Below are 12,144 nucleotides of genomic sequence, written 5' to 3' on the forward strand. Positions count from 1 at the left end.
AATTAAGCAAAGTCAGCTGTTTTGTTTTATCAGCTGATGCATTTTCACAAACATAAGACTTCAGTTTAGGTAACTCAGTGGTAATTAAGTTTTATTTGGTAAGTATTAATGTTTCTCCTTCCTAGATAACATGTGGGGACACTATGGACAAGTCGAGAAGATAGTGGAGAAGAAGGAACAGAGTTCAGAACAGGCGTCAGCTACCAATGATGTTTTAAAGTCTTATGTCATCAATGACATCGCCACCTACTTCACCCTTCTGGTTGGAATCTACTTCCCCTCAGTTACAGGTATAGTTTACAAAAAAAAAAAAAAAAATAGAAACAGAAACCGTAAATGTCTTTTATTTGCTCACCTTCACCACTTCGTTCCATAGCTGTATGACTTTCTCTCTTGGGAAGATGACTGGGAATTTCAATTCCAAAGAAATAGAAACCATTCCAAATGATTCAGTATGAGTGATCTGTAAGAATGATTCAGACTGAATCGCACATGGAAACTAATTCAAGACTGCTTGGCCGATCATTTAAAAGGAAGTGATTCATTAGTTGAGCGTCGCTGGCAGGAATTGCCATACACACAACCTGATTGTTGAAATATTGTTGGGGGAAAAAAATTTAACTTTGTCAACACTCGTTCTGTAGAATCCGTCAACACTACCTGCCCTACCTAAAGTCAAATAGCTGTGGTTGTGGTTTAAAAACTTGCAGCACTACTGAAAAATGTAGTTAAACTAATTGCTTTACCATTTGTGATTGTGGAAAAAGTGTTTTAAAATTATTATGAAACTTTGATTTTCACAGGAATCATGGCTGGATCGAACAGGTCTGGAGATCTTAGAGACCCTCAGAGGTCCATTCCCAGTGGTACCATTCTGGCTATTGTAACCACCTCTTTCATCTGTATCTTTTTGCTGCAAAAAATAAAGCCTCTAGGCTTTAAAATTAAACCATTTTATAAACAATTTTATCATTTACTATTTAACAAAATGAACCCCTTAATTATGCCAAACAGACATTTCCTGTGTAGTGTTATTTGGAGCATGTATTGAAGGTGTGGTGTTGCGAGACAAGTAAGTGTTGTTTGGTAATAGTAATAATAATATATCATAAACAGTATGTTATTATTGTGGGTTACAAAAAGGCTTGATAAATCATTCAGATAAGACCTGCAGTGACAGTTTTTGCATGTATACATTCTTGCATACATTCTCCAGGTTTTTACATGCTTGCTTTCGTAATAGGTACGGAGACTCAGTTAAGAAGACTCTAGTTGTTTCAACACTAGCTTGGCCATCTCCATGGTTGATTGTGATTGGCTCATTTTTCTCATGTTGTGGGGCGGGCCTACAGAGCCTCACTGGTGCTCCCCGGATCCTTCAGGCTATAGCGCGAGATGGCATCATGCCATTCTTACAGGTAACAACATGCTCTGGCTTTCCTTTTGTGAAGTGGAAGTAGTTAAATGCACCTTTTCTTGAGGAACACGTGTTTGTTCTCGCTCACAAAAGAATGTATACAAAGGAAGAAGTGAAAGTGTGTAACACCCAACACACTTGAGAGAATAGTTTTGACCATAATCCTATGATGTAACTAACATGAGCTACATCTCACTGGCAGGTGTTCGGTCATAGTAAAGCTAACGGCGAGCCAACCTGGGCCTTACTCCTAACTGCAGTCATCTGTGAGATTGGGATTCTCATCGGTTCCCTGGATGAAGTTGCTCCCATCCTGTCAATGTGAGTGTGTTCCCCTTGCTTTCACCTTTTTACTTTGTGACATAACTAGGGCCAGGCAGAATCTGCTGCTTTGTTATAATTTTTTTGCATTTTTTGTTTGGATTGATCAAATTTGGATCAAAAATTCAAAGTGGAAAGCCGCGTTTCCACCGCAGGAACTTTCCCCAGGAACTAGGGACTTTGGGGTGGTACTCGACCGTAGGAACCAGGGTCTAAATGAAGTTCCGGGTAAATATTTCCCCCTCCGAAAGTCCCTGCTCGTGAGGTAGTACTTTTTCAAAGTTCAGGAACTTTCGGGGATGGGACTGGGCGCTGAACATGCTGATTGGTTGAGCTCAGGCAGCATTTTATTTTCACCGCCTAGTCTTTTGCGAGGTGCGTTCTGCGTTCAGTAAATATTTTGTTTGCAACAATGGAGTTCAATAAAAAATATGACCGCTGGACCGACAATGAGGTTCAGGCTTTATTGAACATATGATATACATAATATGATATATCAATGTCCGTAATAGCTGATAATAACTAATAAATGTTGTCTTATTTTAAGTCTCTTTTCCGCTGTTTTGTTAATTACCTCTTTAGAAAACAAATACATAACCAACAAAAGCAGCACAGCTTGAATCTCCTCTATACTTGTTATTGTTGCAGAAAGTGTCGCACAAAAATTATTACTGTCCGTCGCTGACTGGGAGGAGCAGTCACGCACAGTCCTACGTCACTGGACTAATTTGCCTAATCTTCACGGTACTTTAGACCGCAGTGGAAACGCAGACAGTTGCAGGTCTGGGAGATAAAAAGTTCCTGGGAAAAAAGTTCCTGGTACAAATAGTTCGGGGTAATTTCGGTGGAAACGGGGCGTATGAAAAAATTAAGGTTATAGTTATCGGCATGGCTCGGCAATAAGGATTGCCCGATGGCCCAAGGCGTAAACGACGCAAACATAAACGTCCCAATCTGACCAGCTGCATTGTCACGAAAGTTTATCATTTTCACATTTGAAGTCTTGCCAATTTAAATATTCAACGATGCGAAAGAAAACGCGAAAGATAACTAAATTTGGTACTCGCTGTGTGAGAAGCTAGAACCTAGAAAGCCGCCTCTCCGACAGCGTGTGAATACTCAATTGGGCCAGTAGAAAAAATCCTTAGCGTTGAGCCCTGTATGTGCATTAAAATATGAATTGCTCCTTCACTTAATCAAGTGCTTAAATGTATCGAAGATGCAATCACTTTGATTTTGACACACTGACAAACAACTTCATTGCATGTTGTAATAATAAGACATGTATTTTAATGTCATTAACATTAACAACACACCATTACACAAATATCAGTTTTTGATCAGTTTAGCTTTTTGTCAAAACGATGTTATGATGAATGGACTCACCATTACTTTTAAGTGATTATTATTTTAAAATGTTTTATTTCATATATTTTATAAATATTTATAATTTTTATGAATAATTATAAAATTGTGTCAATGAAATTCTGCACTGTAATTGTGCCTGCACTCTCATTGTGGTCATTACATGCAGTTTTGCTACTCAGTTTGTGATTGTCGTGTTTTAATATAATTGAGATACTATTATACTTTTAATTAATGGCTGAATTTTTTTTTACTTTTAGTATGTCTATATAGTTTTCATGAATGTATACATCAAGTTATACTAGATGAAAATAACTAGCTTGGTAACTCCCTTGGTAACTAGCTGAAATAAAATAAGTTTTATTTTATTTCAGCTATCATTTATTTTAAATCAAGTTTGAAACGGTTTTAGTTTTAGTTAACTATAATAAACTTGGTTTGAATTTCTACTTTACAGGTTTTTCTTGATGTGTTACCTCTTTGTAAACCTGGCATGTGCTGTCCAAACACTTCTACGCACACCAAATTGGAGGCCAAGATTCAAGTTCTACCACTGGTAAGTCACAATTTATAATTTCCGAAGGAACAATGAACGGAACTAAGTGCACATTCTGTTTTCCTACATGCAAACAATGTCATGCTGTTACATGTACATGGGTTTTTCATTAACCAAATAGGTGTAGTGTAATGGTTATTAGTTCCATCTGCATGTGAATTGAGGTAGAATGGAGCAGTCAGAGTTAATGTTTGCTTGTATTCACTACCATTAAATGCACCATTGAATTTATTTAAATGTCTGTAGGTCCCTCTCTTTCCTTGGGATGAGCCTGAGTCTCTCCCTCATGTTTGTCTCATCTTGGTACTATGCTTTGTTTGTCATACTGATTGCTGGATGCATCTACAAGTACATTGAATACAGAGGGTAAGCAAGTGTCCATCACATTCACTGTGTTTTTAGGTTAAGTGTTCTATATTAACTCAAGAGATAATTCCTCCTTATTTTATTTCCCCAACTCCCCTCAGGGCAGAGAAGGAATGGGGAGATGGGATTCGAGGATTGTCCCTTAACGCAGCTCGTTATGCCCTAATAAAACTGGAGGAGGCGCCACCTCACACCAAGAACTGGAGGTAAGCATTCAAGAGAATACCAGCACATCTTCAGTGCTATATGAACATCATCATACTTGACCAAATCTAAGGCACATATCATTTAACTCATCTTCCAGACCTCAGCTGCTGGTGCTCCTAAAGTTGGACTCGGAGTTGGGGGTAAAACATCCACGACTGCTTTCCTTTACCTCACAGCTGAAGGCTGGGAAAGGCCTGACCATCGTCTGCTCAGTGCTTGAGGGCACCTACATGGCTCGTGAGGCAGATGCTAAGCTCTCTGAAAAGGTAAAGGCATAAGGTTAAAGCCAAACCTGTGCATTTGACAGCTTGATAGTTGTCGAATACAGAGATGATTCTGTCATCCAGTTAAGTGTGTAATTTATACCACTATTGTCAGCAAATGGGGGAATACTAATAAAATTAGGGTGGCTTACAACCATAATAAAAATAAAAATATATACATGTTAGGTTGAAATGTGCAGAAAATGTTTAAAGGAACATGCCGACTTTTTGGGACTTTAGCTTATTCACCATATCCCCCAGAGTTAGATAAGTCCATACCATACATAGACTGTAAAAAAAATATGGACATTGTGTCTGTGACGTCACCCATAGGATTCTGAAGAGCAGTTTTGAAGCGTAAAGTAGGGAGGAGCTGGCCGTTGCCATCTTGGCTGCGCGTCATCGTCACCGGATAATAGAAAATGGGCAAAGAGGAGGGACTGGAGGCTGAGGTGACATGATGACTAACAGACAGCAGATAAATGGCTATCCAGCTGTCAAAGTGGCCATGCCCTTAATTATGCAGAACTTTAAGGCTACTTTATATAATGTAAACGAATGAGAAAAAAATTCACCCCCCTCACAGTTGTCATGAAGGGCAAAATTCGCCGTATAGACCAAAACCACAATTTGTTCCAGGCTGTAAACATGTTTTTTTTCTGCTGTAAAGTTGGTCATTTTAACCATGATTTTAACATGGAGCTCAATGAGATTCTGCTCCCTTCTTGAGCCTGCCCCTAGTGGCCAGTCAATGAATTGCAGTTTAAGTCACTTCCGTATTGGCTTCAAGAGAAACTGCGGGAGGTTGCCGCTTGGTCCATACCAGGGGCGTAGCCAGCGGGCAGGCCTGACGGGCACAGGCCCACCCACTATGATGACTAGCCCCCCCAGTTTAAAATTAATTTGTTAAATAACAGTTGTTGTTTAGTTTTTTTTACAGTCTATGGCTTTGCATAATGCTTGATGAGTTTGATTGACAGCTGTGTTAGCTGCCTCATATATGTCGCACGGCTCACGCCTGTGAGCTCATGAAGTATGTTTACCTATTCACTTAGCCTATAATTTGCAGTTGTGTGATAGATAAACATGCATAATTCTACAAAAAGAACTTTTAAAAACTTGCATTAACGCGGGAGAGAACCCATCCATCAGGCCACAAGTAACGGTAAGACTTTTCAAATCCAAGCGCAGGTTCATTCTGTAAAGCCGGGAACACACCATCAGTATCTGTCAGTCATGATATTGTAGGGGTAAGGTGCGTGGAACAATGTTTTGACGCAATTTGACCTGAGGTTCGAATCCGCCTTTTGCCGAACTCACTGTACTTCCTTTTCCCATCACATATCAGATCGGAAAGGAGTTTATTTTCAATTAAAAATTACGAAAATATTCGAAAAGTGGAAATAAAGTGTCTAATGTTTGTTGTAACCGCTGCCCGTGTTTTGTATGTTGACAGGTTGTAGTTAGAGTTTTGGTTTATGTTGACAGTAACACCCCCGCGTGAAAGTGCCCGCTTACTTTTGCCCAGGCCCGACCAAAAATAAAATTCTGCCTACGCCACTGGTCCATACATACCATTCTCATCTCCGTGCGTGTCATAACTCTGTCTGACGCATTTTCAGGCGCTGCGTAATATTATTGCGCCGATGCACCCATGGTACGGCAGCAAAGTTCCTTGATCATTACACAGGAATGAGAGAATAGTTCCTAGCCATATCGGTCTAGAAAATCGCAACTTTTCATTTTCCGTCGGTCTTAGTACACAATGTAACTATACACATCACAGCATGTAAATGGGAAAATGTTGGCGTTATTTTGTCACTTATTGAGCAGTAGGCTAGCTGGAGCCGTTTACCTCCAGTCTTTGTGCTAAGCTAGGCTAACGGTGGGTGCGTCAGACAGAGTTCTGGCACGCACGGAGATGAGAATGGTATGTATGGACTTATCTAACTCTGGGGGATACGGTGAATAAGCTAAAGCCCCAAAAAGTCGGAGTGTTTCTTTAATAAATAATAATCATCATCATCATCATTTGGGATTTTTTTCACTTGTCAGGGCTTCCATAGATAACTACATTTGTCCATAAAAAATTCTGACAGTATTATATGTTGTCAAAGTTTACACCAATTTACGACTATAGTTTCACATCAAATATTAACACAGTTTATGGAGTTACGGACATTTTGATACTCAGGGCTGGTTACCAGAAGGTTGTTGTCTCAAAGCCTGCAAGAAGCAAGCCATGACCATTGTGCCCTTGAACAAGACACTTAACTGCAGATTGCTCAAGAGTGAAAGTCCTTGTAATAAGTTTATGGCTTATGGTGACATTGCATGACAGTCACGAAAACCAATTCCCCTTAGGAATCTTGACTTTCAAGTCTACCCTGTAGTCAATGTTGTGGAGATTAGTAGTGATTAAACAAGACATTTGCTTATATGTCTTTCTGGCAACATATGCACTCAGTCAGCTCCCATGGTTGGTAGTCAGTACATTTTATTGTATTCACATTTTAACATATATCCATGTTTTTGTACTTCACAGAATATCAAAGCAGCCATGGCAAAGGACAAAACTAAGGGTTTCTGTCATGTGGTTGTGTCCTCTAACCAGCGGGATGGTTTCTCTCACCTGATCCAGTCCGCAGGCCTGGGTGGCATGAAACACAATGCGGTGCTGGTGGCCTGGCCTACCAACTGGAAACAGTCCGAGAGCTCCCTCTCCTGGAAGAACTTCATCGGTGCGCACTTGTCATTTTCTGATACTAAGCTGCCAGAAAGTCAGATAATCAGCTTAAAGGCAATGAGGTCAGGGATTATTAATGAGGATTATAAGAGTTGAGACGGCAGCTGAGCTTTATTATGAACAAACTGTCGAAGGCTTTAGGTCTCAAAGCTGGTTAAAGAGGAGTAATTCAAATAATTCCAAATCATTTTAGATCAGTTTGTGCAATATTATGTTGCTCTCAATGATGTGAAAACATTGCATAAATATAAATCAGTTTGACAAAATAGTAAAAAAAAATATGTTTTTTTTTCCAAAGAAACCATCAGAGAGACGACAGCTGCACACCAGGCCCTGTTAGTGGCGAAAAACATTGATACTTTTCCCACAAACCAGGACCGGTTAGCTGAGGGTACCATTGATGTCTGGTGGATTGTCCATGATGGTGGTCTACTCATGCTTCTTCCTTTCCTGCTCCGCCAACACAAGGTAAAAGGCAACAGAATGTCTTATATAGCAGAGGTGCTTTTTTTTTTTTCAACCATAGTTTTCACACAGTGCTTTACCCTGCCCTGAAATCCTGCAGGTTTGGAGAAAATGTAAGATGAGGATCTTCACAGTAGCTCAGATGGATGACAACAGCATCCAAATGAAGAAAGACCTGCAGATGTTCTTGTACCACCTGCGTCTTGATGCGAAGGTGGAAGTTGTGGAAATGGTGAGATACAATTTTGACCCATTATCATGTTTTAATGAAGTTTCAAAGGTCCCATGATGTGGATTTGTTTATTATTTTATCATGTTTCCTGAGGTGTACTTATATTGTTAGTCACTTTTTACATAATAAAATAAAAGCCATTTTTCTATCCTGATTTTAGCCCTCTGGCTTGAGTACTCTGTTTGAAGGGGCGTATCTGCTGTGAGACTTGTGTGTAAACGCCCACTCTTGTGATTGGCTGACATTTTTGTGGAACCCCCCTCGAATACTTTTACTACATTCTTTTTACTATTACAGCTGTCGAGATTAACGAATTGTGAAAGTGTTGATTATAGCATTATTATAAGATCTTTTCCCATCACATGAAAGGCTGCAGTGATGAGCATTGAGTACACAGGCAGTCTGTTTATCGAGTTAATGCAGTGATCTCGTCATTGAAACGCAATTTCTCTCACAAAATGCTTTCACCACAACTAACAGCAAACACAATATCAATATGAATACAGTAAGAGCTTCGCTGTGCAGCATAACAGCGTCATTCATTATAACGGGAGTTTGAGCAAGTGTGCAGATACACTCGCGACGTGTGATTGACTGCTCCAGCCATTATAAAGAGAGTGTTCTTTGATCGCTCTCTGTAATTTAATCAAATTAAATAACAGATTTGTTTCATGCTACTAAGAGAAACAATGTGGAGTTGATCGTTTAGTCATTGGCTTAATTCACTGATGCATAAACAGTCAGTGTTTCCCCTACCATTGTTTTGGCCTTAATACGCCCGCTCCACGACACTAGTAGTTTCGGGAGATCTACCACCCCCCCTGAAAAAAATCCTTGGGGAAACACTGAACAGTATTAAACGATTTAGAAAGAAAGTCTAAACGTGTGTGAACTTGAATAATTAGCTACACATCAGAAATCGCGGATCACAGATCAGGCATTAATGAACAATGTTACTCAATGTTTGTGGCGGTGCTGTCGAATCCATATCGTAAGTCTGTTTGTAAAGCCTGTGCTGACATTGCGACTGAATTAAATGTAAAAAAATAAGCTGAATCAATTTTCTCCAAATTCTCTGGGCAGGCAAAGCAGAGAAAGGGGAGGTAACCTTTCCCCGTATGACGACATATATAGGGAAGATTCCAGATTGGCCCATCTGAGCTTTCATTTTCTCAAAGGCAGAGCAGGGGTCCGTTCTTCGTACATTGCTTAATATATCTGAGATGATTTGACAGATCCCAGATCTTTTAATCGTGATAACTGATCTCTGGCTAATTTGGTTCTTCAAAAGAATTTGCGGATTGTCAAAAATATATAAGGAATTATAAGGAAACAGCCAAACGACCAAAGTCGTTAAAGTTTCTTAAGGGTGAAGATCAAGTTATCTGCATCTCCTGCGCTGCATCAAGCCATCCCATAATATGCATCATCACTTAAATTAATGCACGGCTCAGATTAACTGTACAACGTGTGTAAGACTCCAATAAAATTATAAAGTAATTATTCTATCAAAATTAAATCTCTCAATCAAGTGACTGTCTATAGTATTATACTACACAACATTATCATATTATTTCCAAATACATTTTTATATTATTATTATTATTGTTATTATTGTATAAGGAGCTCTTGTAGTAAAGTAGCAGTGATTGGGACAAATTTTAAGTATCAACGACGCTTAAAAAGGTGCAATCTAATCCTGTTTACATGAAATAAGGCTGCTCGCGAGCAGGTTTAAGCTTACGGACCTGTTGCTATGACAGCAAGTCCAGTATGAGCGTCGAGGAACCAAACAATCCAAGATCATGCCAAATCGTCAACAATTAAATCCTGCTAACTGAGTTAGCGAGGTACGAAGAACGGACCCCAGGACGCCCAGGTTTACACCTATCTCCATTTCTAGCCACTGGGGGACCATAGACAGGCTAGCCGCTAGGGGAACTCATAGTAATGTTAAAAAACCTCATAAAGTGACATTTTCATGTCATGGGACCTTTAATAAAATATAATGTATTATTATATTATATTATATTATATTATATTATATTATATTATATTATATTATATTATATTATATTATATTATAGCATAGCATAGCATAGCATAGCATAGCATAGCATAGCATAGCATAGGATGGTGGAATGTTCGCAAGATACTGGAATTGCACTTATAGGTATGACTTCACTTGCCACTATGTCATTCTCTCTGTAGCATGCAGGTGATATCTCAGCCTTCACCTATGAGAAGACCCTTGTGATGGAGCAACGCTCTCAGATGCTGAAGCAGATGCAGCTTTCTAAGACAGAGCGGGAAAGAGAGGTAATATTTATCCAGCAATCTGTTCTTTTGGTTATTATGGGACTATGCGGGGCATAAATCATTATGGTTGCAGTCAATACATATCCCAGAGAATCAAAAGTTTTAGATGCAGTTTTAAGGCATTAATTTAAGGTAGGGCACTGTTTTACATAAACCCTCTTCCTCATACTTAACCATTTTTGGATTGTTTGCTCTGTGGCGACTGCCAGATTCAAAGCATTTCAGATGAATCCCGGAATTCAATCAGGAGGAAGCCCTGCGGGCAGAAACCATCTCACAACCCCAAGTTACAAGTGCCAACTATAATTCTGGACGAGGAGGTAGCTCAGGGATTTGCCTCTTACCGATCACATACTTTCACTCTCTGTCACGGCTACTACCAATAGATAACCATTCTGTATAACCCGCCTGAACTGCTCCATCCAGACCACCTCTTTTCCACTGGGGCTGGTACCTGAGCTGGAGCCGGTGATCGAGTTGGGTCGGTACTTGCTCAGAAATGCCACCGATTTGGGAGCTGTGGAATTTCTGCCCACTGACATCACAGGTTCTCTTGTTCGAGACCAGGATTTGGACATCAGGGTTTTTTGTGTGTAAAAGCACAGCTCTGTTCCAGATTGGGCAAAGGCTCTGGCACCAGCCCCAGTGGAAAAGTGGTAATCCATTCACATTGTGAGACTTGACAGAGCCACAGCTTTCATCAAGGGCTGCCTTTTGCAACTGTAATTATGCTATTTTCACCATTTAAAAATTCCTTATTATTTAGCAATACGCACAACATGGCAATGAAAATGATTGTGGCCCTGAAAATGTCAAAATTGTATTTGTTTACAGCATGTCTGCATGTCATTATAGAGCATGAGTGAAGAGAGTTTCTCGTCTTCTGAATTTTGAGTGAAAATGTGTGCCGCTCCACTAATTATACTGCTTTGTTATAAGATTGTTTAATTAATCAAACTACACTACCATTCAAAAGTTTGGGGTCAGTTAGATTTTTTAAATATTGCAAAATATAATTACAATTTAAAATAGCTGTTTTCTATTTTAATATATTTTAAAATGTAATTTATTCCTGTGACAGCAAAGCCGAATTTTCAGCATCATTACTCCAGTCTTTAGTGTCATGTGATCCTTCAGAAATCATTTTAAAATGCTGATTTGCTGCTTAAGAAACATTTCTTACTATCACAGCTGTGCTGCTTAATAGTTTTGGTGAACATTTTATATATTCTTTGATGAATAGTATTTATTTGAAAAAAGTTCATCAAACTCTGGATGAAATGCATCCTTGTCAAATAAAAGTATTTTCTTTTCTTTTTTTAAACTGACCCCAAACTTTTGATTAGTAGTGTATACATTTAAAGGAACAAGCCAACTTTTTGGGACTTTAGCTTATTTACCGTATCCCCCAGAGTTAGATAAGTCCATATATGCCATTCTCATCTCCGTGCGTGCCATAACTCTGTCTGCAATGATATTATGCAGCGCCTGAAAATAGTCCCCAGCATGTTCTCTGTGCAAGCAGGTTGTCAAGTTGGTAATGTTGACGGAAGTTAGCCTATTCTCCTATTTTCAGGCGCTGCATAATATCATTGCGCCGCTGCACCCATGGTACGGCAGCTAAGTTCCTTGATTATTATGCAGTAATGAGAGTATAGTTCCTAGCCGTATCGGTCTAGAAAATCGCAACTTTTCATTTTCCGTCTGTCTTAGTACACGATGTAACTACACACATCACACAACATGTAAATAGGAAAATGTTGACGTTATTTTGACACTTATTGAGCAGTAGGCTTAGCCTGGATGCCAGCCGAACTTAGCCCCGCCCACAACATTTTTACTCGGGCAGTTCGGTCTGGACTTGATCCGTAGAGGAGTAATTATGCC

At 39.4% G+C, this 12,144-nt stretch overlaps 1 protein-coding gene across 8 annotated transcripts in view; it reads left to right on the forward strand.

The window, feature by feature from the left end:
- The window catches only part of slc12a7a (solute carrier family 12 member 7a), a 39,193-nt gene that overhangs the window by 19,809 nt on the left and 7,240 nt on the right, over positions 1-12,144 (forward strand). For 5 of the 8 annotated variants that reach the window (XR_013816747.1, XR_013816749.1, XM_079819833.1 and 2 more), the window contains exons 9-21: positions 126-290; positions 804-902; positions 1,015-1,072; positions 1,244-1,418; positions 1,620-1,738; positions 3,561-3,659; positions 3,906-4,025; positions 4,127-4,231; positions 4,330-4,498; positions 7,041-7,236; positions 7,540-7,709; positions 7,807-7,938; positions 10,150-10,257. Coding sequence is in view for 5 of the 8 variants with exons in the window: in XM_079819833.1 (XP_079675959.1) it covers positions 126-290; positions 804-902; positions 1,015-1,072; positions 1,244-1,418; positions 1,620-1,738; positions 3,561-3,659; positions 3,906-4,025; positions 4,127-4,231; positions 4,330-4,498; positions 7,041-7,236; positions 7,540-7,709; positions 7,807-7,938; positions 10,150-10,257 (1,715 nt within the window). In the remaining 3 variants the exon portion in view is untranslated. Of the gene's footprint in view, positions 1-125; positions 291-803; positions 903-1,014; positions 1,073-1,243; positions 1,419-1,619; positions 1,739-3,560; positions 3,660-3,905; positions 4,026-4,126; positions 4,232-4,329; positions 4,499-7,040; positions 7,237-7,539; positions 7,710-7,806; positions 7,939-10,149; positions 10,258-10,466; positions 10,578-12,144 lie in introns of all 8 variants that reach the window. The other 3 variants (XR_013816748.1, XM_079819830.1, XM_079819831.1) reach the window with 1 other exon arrangement.

Source organism: Gobio gobio, assembly GCF_949357685.1.
Source record: "Gobio gobio genome assembly, chromosome: 6".
Lineage (NCBI taxonomy): Eukaryota > Metazoa > Chordata > Actinopteri > Cypriniformes > Gobionidae > Gobio > Gobio gobio.